The 11,307-nt window shown below is 43.9% G+C and overlaps 1 protein-coding gene across 1 annotated transcript in view; it reads right to left on the minus strand.

Moving 5' to 3' along the window:
- RPGRIP1 (RPGR interacting protein 1) overlaps window positions 1-11,307 on the minus strand; it is a 75,209-nt gene that overhangs the window by 55,165 nt on the left and 8,737 nt on the right. The window contains exons 3-9 of the mRNA XM_012813535.1: window positions 9,294-9,565; window positions 7,320-7,419; window positions 6,700-6,867; window positions 6,165-6,270; window positions 4,006-4,029; window positions 1,985-2,131; window positions 712-785 (exon numbers count right to left, since the gene is read on the minus strand). Of these exons, the coding sequence (XP_012668989.1) occupies window positions 712-785; window positions 1,985-2,131; window positions 4,006-4,029; window positions 6,165-6,270; window positions 6,700-6,867; window positions 7,320-7,419; window positions 9,294-9,565 (891 nt within the window). The remainder of the gene's footprint in view (window positions 1-711; window positions 786-1,984; window positions 2,132-4,005; window positions 4,030-6,164; window positions 6,271-6,699; window positions 6,868-7,319; window positions 7,420-9,293; window positions 9,566-11,307) is intronic.

Genomic DNA, 11,307 nt, shown 5'->3' on the forward strand with positions numbered 1-11,307 from the left:
GCCACAACGCCTGACTATTTTTTTTTTTTTTGCAGTTTTTGGCCGGGGCCGGGTTTGAACCCACCACCTCCAGTATATTGGGCTGGCGCCCTACTCCTTGAGCCACAGGTGCCGCCCCAACGCCTGGCTATTATTTAAAGACAGGGTTTGCTCTGACTCAGGCTGGTATTCAGCCCCTAAGAGCAGGCAATCCACTTGCGTCAATCCCAGAGTGCTAGGATTACATACAAGTGTGAGCCACTGTGCCCAGCTTAGAAGACACTCTCTTTTTTTGAGACAGAGCCTCAAGCTGGGGCCACACCACAGAGTGCTGTGATATCACAGCTCACAGCAACCTCCGACTCCTGGGCTTAAGTGATTCTCTTGCCTCAGCCTCCCAAGTACCTGAGACTACAGGTGCCCACCACAACACCCCACTATTTTTTGTTGTTGTTGCGGTTGCCATTGTCGTTTAGCTGGCCTGGACAGGGTTCGACCCCCCCAACCTCGGTGTTTGCAGCCAATGCCATAACCACTGTGCTGTGAGCACCGAGCCACAGAGGGCATTGTTGTTGTTGTTGCAGTTTTTGGCCGGGGCCAGGTTTGAACCCGCCACCTCTGGTATATGGTGCTGGCACTCTACTCTTTGAGCCACCGGTGCCACCCAGAGGGCACTTTTTATAATTGTATTTTCCTGCAAACGATGCTCTGGGACTCAAATATGGTACTCACTTTTCTAAGAGTTTGTCGTAATTTTCATTCAGCAATTTTCGTTCTTTTTCCAGATCTTCAATTCTCTCCTGAAACTAAGAATGATAGCAGATTCCTTAAGATAATTTTTTTTTTAAATCTATTGCCCTGCACAGGTTTTCCATTTTCTTTTCTTTCTTTTTTTCTTTTTGAGACAGAGTCTCATTTTGTTGCCCTCAGTAGAGTACTATGATGTCATAGCTCACAGCAACCTCAAACTCTTGGGCTCCAGTAATTCTCTTGCTTCAGCCTCCCAACTAGGTGGGACTACAGATGCCTGCCACAATGCTGCTATCTCTTTTTTTTTTTTTTCTTTTTTGAGACAAGGTCTTGCTTTTGCTCAGGCTGGGCTTGAACCAGTGAGCTCAGGCAATCCACCTGCCTCGGCCTCCCAGAGTGCTAGGATTACAGGTGTGAGTCACCTTGCCTGGCCCAGGTTTTCCATTTTCTATGGCAGGGTGGGGCTTGAATGAGAGCTTTCCTACATCCCTCTGCAGTGTTTATGAGGAGCCATTTCACTATAGACTTACATCAGAGGAAGATGGGCTAAAAACTTTTTATCATTGTGTCTGCGTTTCCATCATTAATGAGAAACAGAAGAACATTATAAAAGAGCACACAGACTTTGGAGAATAGCATAAATCCCAGCTTCTCCTTCAATGGTATAATCTTTTTCTTTCTTTATTTTTGAGACAATCCCACTTTGTTGCCCTCAGTAGAGTGTTGTGGAGTCATAGCTCACAGCAACATCTAACTCTTGGGCTCAAGCAATTCTCTTGCCTAAGTCTCCCAAGTAACCGAAACTACAGGCACCCACCACAACACCCAGCTATTTTTAGATGTAAGGGTCTCTCTCTGGCTCAGGCAAGCCAGAACCTGTGAGCTCAGACAATCCAACCTCCAACTCCTGGGCTCAAGCGAGTCTCCTGCCTCCGCCTCCCAAGTAGCTGGGACCACAGGCGCCCGCCACAACGCCCGGCTATTTTTTGGTTGCAGCCGTCGTTGTTGTTTGGCGGGTCCGGGCTGGGGATTTGAACCCGCCACCTTAGGTGTACGTGGCTGGCGCCTTAGCCGGTTGAGCTATAGGCGCCAAGCCTACCGCTATAATCTTAAGCAAATTATTTCACCACTTAAAGCCTCATTTTTGTCATCTGAAAAAATAAAATACCCATATTGTTGCTAAAATCCATATTCTAACATCTCTGAAACTGAAATGCAGCACAATTTGTGGCATTTTCCAACTATCATTATTTACCTCCTTTAAAGTTATCTGCAAGATAGAGACATCTTCCAGCTGGCTCTTCAAGCTCACAGCCTTCTTGCTTTCCTCCTTCAGCTCTGCCCTGAGCTCCTTCACTTGACTGAGGAGAGCATCGTGGGCTGCACTCAGGATTCCCTCCTTCTGGGGCAAAAGGAAAATTGCTCTCGGAATGGTCATATCACTCCACAGGAGTGGTCACCAGATACCACCAGCCCTAGCAATCCCTCGGAGTGGTCACAAGGTATGACTTTGATTTTTTATTTTTTTATTTTTTTGCCTTACCACCTAATGATTGGAAGGATGACTGATTAATGGCATGTTGCCTTTGCACAGCAAGTTGACCTTGCTTTTCACCTTAGCATTTCTCTGGAAGTGTAACTTTCCTATTAGTGAGGATTGAAGCCTTAATTTTCTAAAGGACCAAATTAATGCCTGGCTCTAAGATAGGTCCCACCTTCCAATGTTGCCTTAAATTTCTTAGCCATTTGATTTTTTTTTATGAAGATAGAAAAGTTTATGCACTTAGAAAATTGATATGTTTATTCTAGAAGTTATGTACATTTTTCAGATGGGTTCCTCTGGTGAGGCATAGTTGTAGCTGGTCATGCTTGGAACTCTGCCCTGGTGATTCCTTTTTTTTTTTTCTCCTTGAGACAGAGTCTCACATTATCACCCTTGGTAGAAGGCTGTGGCATCACAACTCACAGCAACCTCCAACTCTTGGGCTTAAGCGATTCTCCTGCCAAGGCCTCCCAAGTAGGTGGGACTACAGGTGCCCGCCACAACGCTTGGGTATTTTTGTTGCAGTTGCCACTGCTGTTTGAGCTGGCCAGGGCCAACCTGCCACCCTTGGTAAATGGGGACAGCACCCTACCCACTGAGCCACAGGAACAGCCCTGCCTTGATGATTCTTAATCGGACATTCACCCAGCTTTACCTGCACCCCACTCACAGTGGTGAATAGGGGCCAAACATTTAATATCATCACACAATATCTGTAACAACTTTGTCATATCTCAACACCTCACAAATGCTGGCAGAATACTCAGGATTTTTGAGTAATTGCTAGCATTTGCCCTAGCAGTAGGTTGAAAATATCATTCCAAACATTTCTCAATTCAGACCTCATGTTTCAATTTTTTTCTTTCTCTTTTTTTTTCTGCAGTTTTCTTTTGGCCAGGGCTGGGTTTGAACCCACCACCTCTGGCATATGGGGCCGGTGCCCTACTCCTCTGAGCCACAGGCACCACCTTTTTTTTTTTTTTTGAAACAGAGTCTCACTATGTCGCCCTTGGTAGAATGCCATGGTGTCACAGCTCACAGCAACCTTAAACTCTTGGGCTTAAGCGATTCTCTTGCTTCAGCCTCCCAAATAGCTGGGACTATAGGCACCTGCCACAATGCCTGGCTATTTTTTGTTGTCATTGTTGTCGTTGTTTAGCAGGCCCAGGCCAGTTTTGAATCCATCAGCCCAGTGTATGTGGCTGACGCCTAACCACTGATCTACAGGTGCCAAGCCTTATATTTCGATTTTTATGTAAATGATTCAATAAGTATCTTTTGATGTGAATAACATCATTTTTCTTTTCTTTCCTTTTTTTTTTTGAGACAGAGCCTCAAGCTATTCCCCTGGGTAGAGTGCCGTGGCACCACAGCTCACAGCAACCTCCAACTCCTGGGCTCAAGTGAGTCTCCTGCCCCAGCCTCCCAAGTAGCTGGGACCACAGGCGCCCGCCACAATGCCCAGCTATTTTTTGGTTGCAGCCATCATTGTTGTTTGGCGGGCCCAGGCTGGACTCGAACCCGCCACCTTAGGTGTATGTGGCTGGCACCTTGCCCCTTGAGCCACAAGTGCCAAGCCAATATCATTTTTCTTAGTAGAAATTATATGACATAATAATTTTGATTTAGTTAGCTAAATTCTGGTGTTATATTGTAGGTAGTCACCTATAGATTTCTTTGGATTTGATTACTATGGTAACTAAAAAACAAGGATTCAAATTTTTTAAAATTACCTTTTGAAGCAAGGTTTCATGTGCCTGGAAGAAAGAAAGAAAGATTATTGTATTGATTTATCAATTTTATGATGCTTGATTTTTCTCTGTAATTCTAATGCTTAGTTTATTTTTTAGGTGGAGGGAACAGAGTTTCACTTTATTGCCCTTAATAGAGTGCCACGGCCTCATAGCTTACAGCAACCTACAACTGCTGAGCTCAAGAGATTCTCTTGATTCAGTCTCTCAAGTAGCTGGGACTACAGGTGCCCACCACAATGTCCAGCTGTTTTTATTTTTTTAATTAATTTTAATTTAATTAATTTTTTTATTAAATCATAGCTGTGTACATTAATGCAGTCATGGGGTAGAGCGTGCTTGTTTTATATAGAATTTGAAATACTTTCCGTCCAACTGTTTTTAGAGACGAGGTCTCACTCTTGCTTAGGCTGGTCTCAAACCTGTGAGCTCAGGCAATCCACCTGCCTCAGCCTCCCAGACTGCTAGGATTCCAAGCATGAGCTACCGCACCCAGTCTTAATATTTATTTTAAAATACATTATAAAAATCCCACAAATCAAGTCAATTTATGTACCCATTTACTAATTGCTGTTATTTTCCTCTGCCCTAGCTTGCCAGATAGTCTATGAATGCAATCAATTATACAATTTCTCAAAAAAGAATGAAGGGTCATTTATTTACATTTGTATTGTACTTAGTGGTTTATCCAAGAAAAATATTTAATCTTAAACTTAATATTATCTGTTACTCAGCATATTTCAGAAAGGTCTCTTTTCAGTCTTAGAGAGAGAAAAACAGCAATAATCATAACAACAGCTTCTATTAGTTGAGTAGTTACTCTGTGTTACATGGTACTACACATATGTGTTTCATTATCTGATACATTATGATCATTATACATGTTTCACACATGTGATCTCACTTAGTCCTTGGTAAGCAAATGTGAGAGGTAACTATCATTATCTAAACTTTAAAAATGAGAAAACTAGGTCAGTTTGGAAGTTGGCCATATAAAGATCCAGCAGCCTGTATCAGAATAGACATGCCAAGGGCAGCACTCACTGTAGCTAGATCCAGTTTCAATGAATGGCACCACCATTATCTAATCACCCAAGCTAGAAACCCAGCAATCATCGTTTTCTTTTTGTTTTTTTTTTCCCCAAAGCTGAGCTGGTTTTTCTGATTTTAGTAGAGACAGGCTCTCACTCTCACTCAGGCTGGTCTTGAACTCATAAGCTCAAGCAATCCACCCAGCTTGGCCTCCCAGAGTGCTAGGAGGATTACGGTGTGAGCCACCCCACCTGGCCCCCAGCAGTCACCTTTAATTTTCCCTTTTCCTCACTCCTGTTTGGTGAGGTGAGGATGCCTGTTCTACCTTCTGGATCTTTCCCAATAAGGTTCCTTTCTCTGCAGGACTGTCTCACTCCTTACTTGGTACCCTCCTTTGAACCTCTACAGCAGTCTTCTACCTGATTCCATTGCCTCTGGTCTTGTATCAGCCAACCTATCATGCATGCTGCTGCCAGAATAATTTCTCCTTTCGGTTTTATAATTTTTATTTATTTATTTTTTTTTTTGAGATAGAGTTTCACTATGTTGCCCTCCGTAGAGTGTTGTTCCATCACAGCTCACAGCAACCTTCTCTGCTCCTTACTATTTTTATGGCTTGGGAAAGTTACTTAACTTCTTTGAAGTTCCCTCATCTGCTAAAAGTACTTTGAAAGTTGTGGTCAAGCTAAAATGAGATCTTGACTGTAAGTACCTGGGACGTGGTCCAGGACATAAAAAGTGCTAAGTAGAGGCTGGTCTCCTTTCCCTCCCCTGTGACTGCTCTTGGCTTCCCAGTTTAATTATGTTTCAGGAGTGGTGGTTGGTTGGGACCTTAACCCTGACACAAGTTAACACCACTTAATTCTACCATCGCAGGGAAAGCTTGAGCCTTCTTCCCAATAGAGAAATAATGGGAAGTACTGGAAAAAGAATGAACTCTGAGTTGCAAGGCTTGGATTCAAATGCCAGCTTTAAGTTGTGTGACCTTGGACAAGTAACTTAGTCTCTTTGAATTTCATTGGCCCATATGTAAGATGGAGAAAATAAGACTAACCTATTCATTCATCGGGGTTTCCCCCCAAGAAAGCACCCCGATGGTGGCAACTCACCTCTTGTACTTCTGTCAATTGTGCTTTTGTCTCTACCAATGAGGTGTTCCTTTCATGTAAGAGCTTCTTAAGTCGTATCAGCTCTACATTCTCTTTAATGGAAGCTCTGCAGAAAGAAGAAGGTGCCATGACTCCATTCACTCTATTGAAGGCAACAAAGTGAGACTGTCTCAAAAAAAAAAAGTTTTCCTTCTATGAAGTGAAACAGCAAATTATCTACTATACACAAGCCTCTCCCTTAGATTAATCTCTATTCTTTTCTTTTCTTTTCTTTTTTTTTTTTTTGCAGCTTTTGGCCGGGGTTGGGTTTAAACTGGCCGCCTCTGGCATATGGGGCTGGCGCCCTACTCCTTTGAGCCACAGGCACTGCCTGACTAATCTATTTCTAAACCTACAAGGCACTCCAGGTTTACTTCTCAGATTGAATTTAATGCCAAACATTCTCTTTTCCTCTGAGCTAGAGGAAAGGTGTAAATAAGAACCTCTTATTTTTTCAGTTCATTATGGTTTAGGGCATGGGATGCCATGCTCTCACCGAAGTTCTGCGGCCTTCTGAGCACACTCCAATGATCTTCTCTGTTCAAAATTTTCATCTTTAGACCACATTTTCTCAGGAGACTTGGGTGGTTCTTCCACTTGCACAGTATTGCTGGCCATAATGTGGGCACTGTTTGACATGCATAGACCCATGAATTCAAACATACTTAGGGCTTTCTTTAAGAAAGTATATTGTTAGAATTGGGAGCATTAAACACAAAAAGGATAATTAGAAACTGCAATTACAGGGATTTAGAATTGAGCTCTCACATGTATAAAAAGTCAAAGGAGTCAGTAATTTGGTACACATGGAGGATAAGCACACAAAATATAGCTTTCAAATATCAAAAAGAAACAAAAATGAATTAAGACCTAAAGCACAAAAATATGAAGGGAAAGAGACAGACTACCATACATTGGAAAAGGGGTCTTTATTTTCCTCTCCTGAGAAGACAGAGAGAGGCTTATTTTTCATTTTTAAGCAAGAAAGTTAGAATTTGACCTAGAGTGGACTTTCATCTTCTCCGCATATGCTGGAAAGACTAAATCACCAACAAACGATGTATTTCTAATTAAAGAGGCAGGAGTAAACGCAGGGGATAAATAAAAGGAACTTACGGTTCACTGGGTTCACCAGACATTTCACCTCTGTTGTTTTCATTTGTCACGTGCTCCTTAAACGTAGGAGGGGCTGTGTAGCTTAGCCTGTCCCTCGACCCTGAAAGTTTAGGCAGAAGATGCAGACTCTGGCCAATAGTACCCTCCAGAATACTGAGGGCTGAAACTAGAACACCAAGTGCTGGATGGAACCTTGAGACTCAGGGCAAATCCTTACATGGTAACAGTTTCCAGAGAAGAGGTTCCCTTTAATCTTACACAAAATTGTCACTACAGATTCCCTAAGTGCAACAGGACTACATACTCTCAAGTGAGCAAGCATAAATGGGACGAAAAAAAGAAAGGTGAAAGCTTGTCTGCCAGGGATTTTGTGTCTAAATCTAACATATCTGTATTTCTAGAGCCTAGTACAGAATCATAGTGCTATTTATTAATTATTTATTTATTTGAGACAGAGTCTCACTTTGCCACCTTAGGTAGAATCCCATGGTGTTGGGCAGCGCCTGTGGCTCAGTGAGTAGGGCGCCAGCCCCTTATACCAAGGGTAGTGGGTTCAAACCCCGCCCCGGCCAAACTGCAACAACACAAAAAATAGCTCAGCATTGTGTCGGGCGCCTGTAGTCCCAGCTACTTGGGAGGGTGAGGCAAGAGAGTCTCCTAAGCCCAAGAGCTGGAGGTTGCTGTGAGCTGTGACACCACCACACTCTACCAAGGGTGGAAAAAGTGAGACTCTGTCTTTTAAAAAAAAAAAAGGAAATAAAGAATCCCATGGCATCATAGCTCACAGCAACCTATAACTGTTGGGCTTAAGTGATTCCCTTGCCTCAGCCTCCTGAGTAGCTGGGACTACAGGTGCCTGCCACAACACTCAGCTATTTTTAGAGACACGAGGTCTGGCTCTTGCTCAGGCTGGTCTCAAACCTGTGAGCTCAGGCGATCCACCCTCCTCAGACTCCCAAAGTGCTAGGTTTACTAGCTTTAGCCAAGGTACCCAGCCCATGGTGACCTTTAAATTTTCAAATGGAACTGAATTTAGACACTGATTTTCTCTACTTACAGCTGTTTTGGCAAAATTTTGGTTGTCTGGAGCAGGAAACTTGAAAGCATAGCCCCATTCTTTACAAAATAAGTATTTATTAATAAATAAGTTTGGTGGGGTTTTTTTGGGGTTTTTTTTGTTTTTTTTTTTTGGTTGGGGCTGGGTTTGAATCCACCTCCGGCATATGGGGCCAGCGCCCTAGTGCTGCGTGTACATTTCCTTTTCCTAGACTACTGATCCTTGACTTTTATGTCCATGGAAATGGAATGCCTTTACTCTGGACATTCAACTTTAGGTTTCACAGCAGGCAAACAAAGACTGAACTCAAAATGAATCGCAAAGCCATTTCTGAGGAAAACAGGAAGAGGAGAAATTATAACTGATGCTAATAAATTACAGCCTGACCTCTATGCCTAGACTTCAGGAATGGGCTTTGGTAATCTCTGAACCTATGGAAATCATGTGGTTTATCTAGGTGTGTGTGCTGTTTTCTCAGGAGAAGGGCCTTAGCTTTGATCATGATTTCAAAGTAGTCCACTTCCCCGAAAGGCTAAGAATCCCAGCTTTACAGGCACAGCTGGTCTGGAAATCCTGGGTGTCCTGCCTACACAGCTCAGATGTGCACAGGGTCACTCCACTCACACCTGTGCAATCAATGTAAGCTCTGGCTCTTCTAGTCCCATGCGGAATCAAACAGCAAAGTTCCCGTTTCCCGCTGTCTGATTGTCCCCTCAGCAGTACTCCATGGGGAATTGCGAATCTCGAACCTAACATCTCACTCAGGAACAAAAGATTTGGGGGAGGCACAAAGGAAAGAGTGAGAACAAAAGAACAAAATGGAGCGGTGGGCGGAATGAAGCAGTGAGGAAAACGTGACGGTATATCAATCCCTCCCAGTGTTTTAGTTTTATCAGGAACATGGCTCTAAGCCTCACCCTTCTTGGGTTTCTCGGACACCGGAGCACCAGCGGTGTGAAGCTGTCTGTGTCCCACGTAGACGCGAGGCTGCGGGCGGCGGGGAGCAGAGAGGCCGACGCGCTGGAACAGCCCTTGCAGCCGGTGCATCTGGGGGCGCTGGTGCATGGAGAGGCGCTGCCGCCTCCCCGCGTCGCGCCGCCGCCTCGCGGGCTCCGAGAGCTGCGCCGCCGCCGCCTCCGCCCGCAGGTCCCGGCCGGCCGCGTTCAACCGGAGCAGGGTCGTCCTCAGCCTACGGCAAAGTAGAGCCCGTGGCTTCTCCTTCTATAGCAGTTTATTTAGGAAAAATAATCATGAACTGATCTGTGGTATGAATTGATCTACCATGGTTATTTATACTTAAAAAGTTAATTTTGGCTAGGCGCCTGTGGCTCAAGTGGCTAAGGCGCCAGCCACGTACACCCAAGGTGGCCGGTTCGAATCCAGCCTGGCCCACCAAACAACAATGACAGCTGCAAAAAAAAAAAAAAAAAAAAAAATAGCCGGGCATTGTGGCGGGCACCTGTGGTCCCAGCTACTCGGGAGACTGAGGTAGGAGACTCACTTGAGCCCAGCAGTTGGAGGTTGCTGTGAGCTGTGATGCCATGGCACTCTACTAGGGGGACAGCTTGACGCTCCTGTCTCAAAAAAATAATAAAATAAAATAAAATAAAAGTAAAAAGTTAATTTTCCCCAGTACACTCTAACTCTCTAAGGATAGGGATATCACAGTGCCTGGCTTTGTCTATTCTGTTGCAGTGACATACACTCATCTTAGCAATATTGTTGGGGCAGCCCCCCAATAAATTTGTTGGGAGTATTGGAGCACTCCCCAATATATACATATATATAATTTTAAAATTATTTATATTTATTTCACTACTAATAAATTATAGTCATTATCAAACACAAACAAAAAAACTATTTGTTTTTTTTACTGTTTTTTGGATTTATTTTATGTTACATCTATTCCCAAGCCATAAATTTTTGTTTCTTCAGTTTCTTCCGGGATATGTTTTTCTTCTGTGCTAACTCCTCTTACGGTTTGGAAACAATTTGTTCTTTTTCAGTAAGGATCATCTTTATGTGGCGGGGGGAGCTTAATGCAACCATGAGCTCCCTTAAGGTCTGTTACACATCTTGGGTGCTTTGTTTACCAGGATATGCTCAATGACCAGAGAATCTACATCTAAACCCTTAAGTTCAGTATTATTCTATGAATTTTTGGGCATGTGCAGCAAAAATCCAGCACTCTTTCTGGGCCACTGACCCTGTGTCCACACCTACCAACTCTACCATTGTAACATTGGAATGATCCTTCCTTCTTTCCTTTCCTTTTTCTTTCTTGTCTCACTTTGTCTCCCTTGGTAGAGTGCCATGGTGTCATAGCTCATAGCAACCTCAAACTCTTGGGCTCAAGCGATTCTCTTGCCTCAGCCTCCCGAGTACCTGGGACTACAGGCGCCCACCACAACACCAGGCAATTTTTTTTTCTTTAGAGACGAGTCTCGTTCTGGCTTAGGCTGGTCTCCAACCTTTAAGCTCGGGCAATCCACCTGCCTCAGCCTCCCAAGTGCTAGGATTATAGGGCGTGAGACACCATGCCCAGTCCACACTGTTTCTTTAAAGTGACACATCCTTCAAATACCTGGTGGCTTTTCCTATATGCATACCCCTGATGGTCTGGCAGTTTCACTTGTGTTCTGTTTTTTGAGACAGAGTCTCACTTTGTTGCCCCTATCAAGTCACAGCTCACAGCAACCTCCATCTTCAGGGCTTAAGTGATTCTCTTGCCTCAGCCTCCCAAGTAACTGGGACTACAGGTGCCCACCACAATGCCCAGCTATTTTTTTTGGTTGCAGTTGTCATTGTTGCTTAGCAGGCCCGGGCTGGGTTCGAACCTGCCCACCCTAGGTATTGAGACACAGGCGCTGCCTTTCACTTGTATTCTTTTTTTTTTTTTTTTTTTGAGACAGAGCCTCAAGCTGTCCCCCT

This window comes from Otolemur garnettii, unplaced genomic scaffold (genome assembly GCF_000181295.1).
Source record: "Otolemur garnettii isolate 467f Iridium unplaced genomic scaffold, OtoGar3 scaffold00276, whole genome shotgun sequence".
NCBI lineage: Eukaryota > Metazoa > Chordata > Mammalia > Primates > Galagidae > Otolemur > Otolemur garnettii.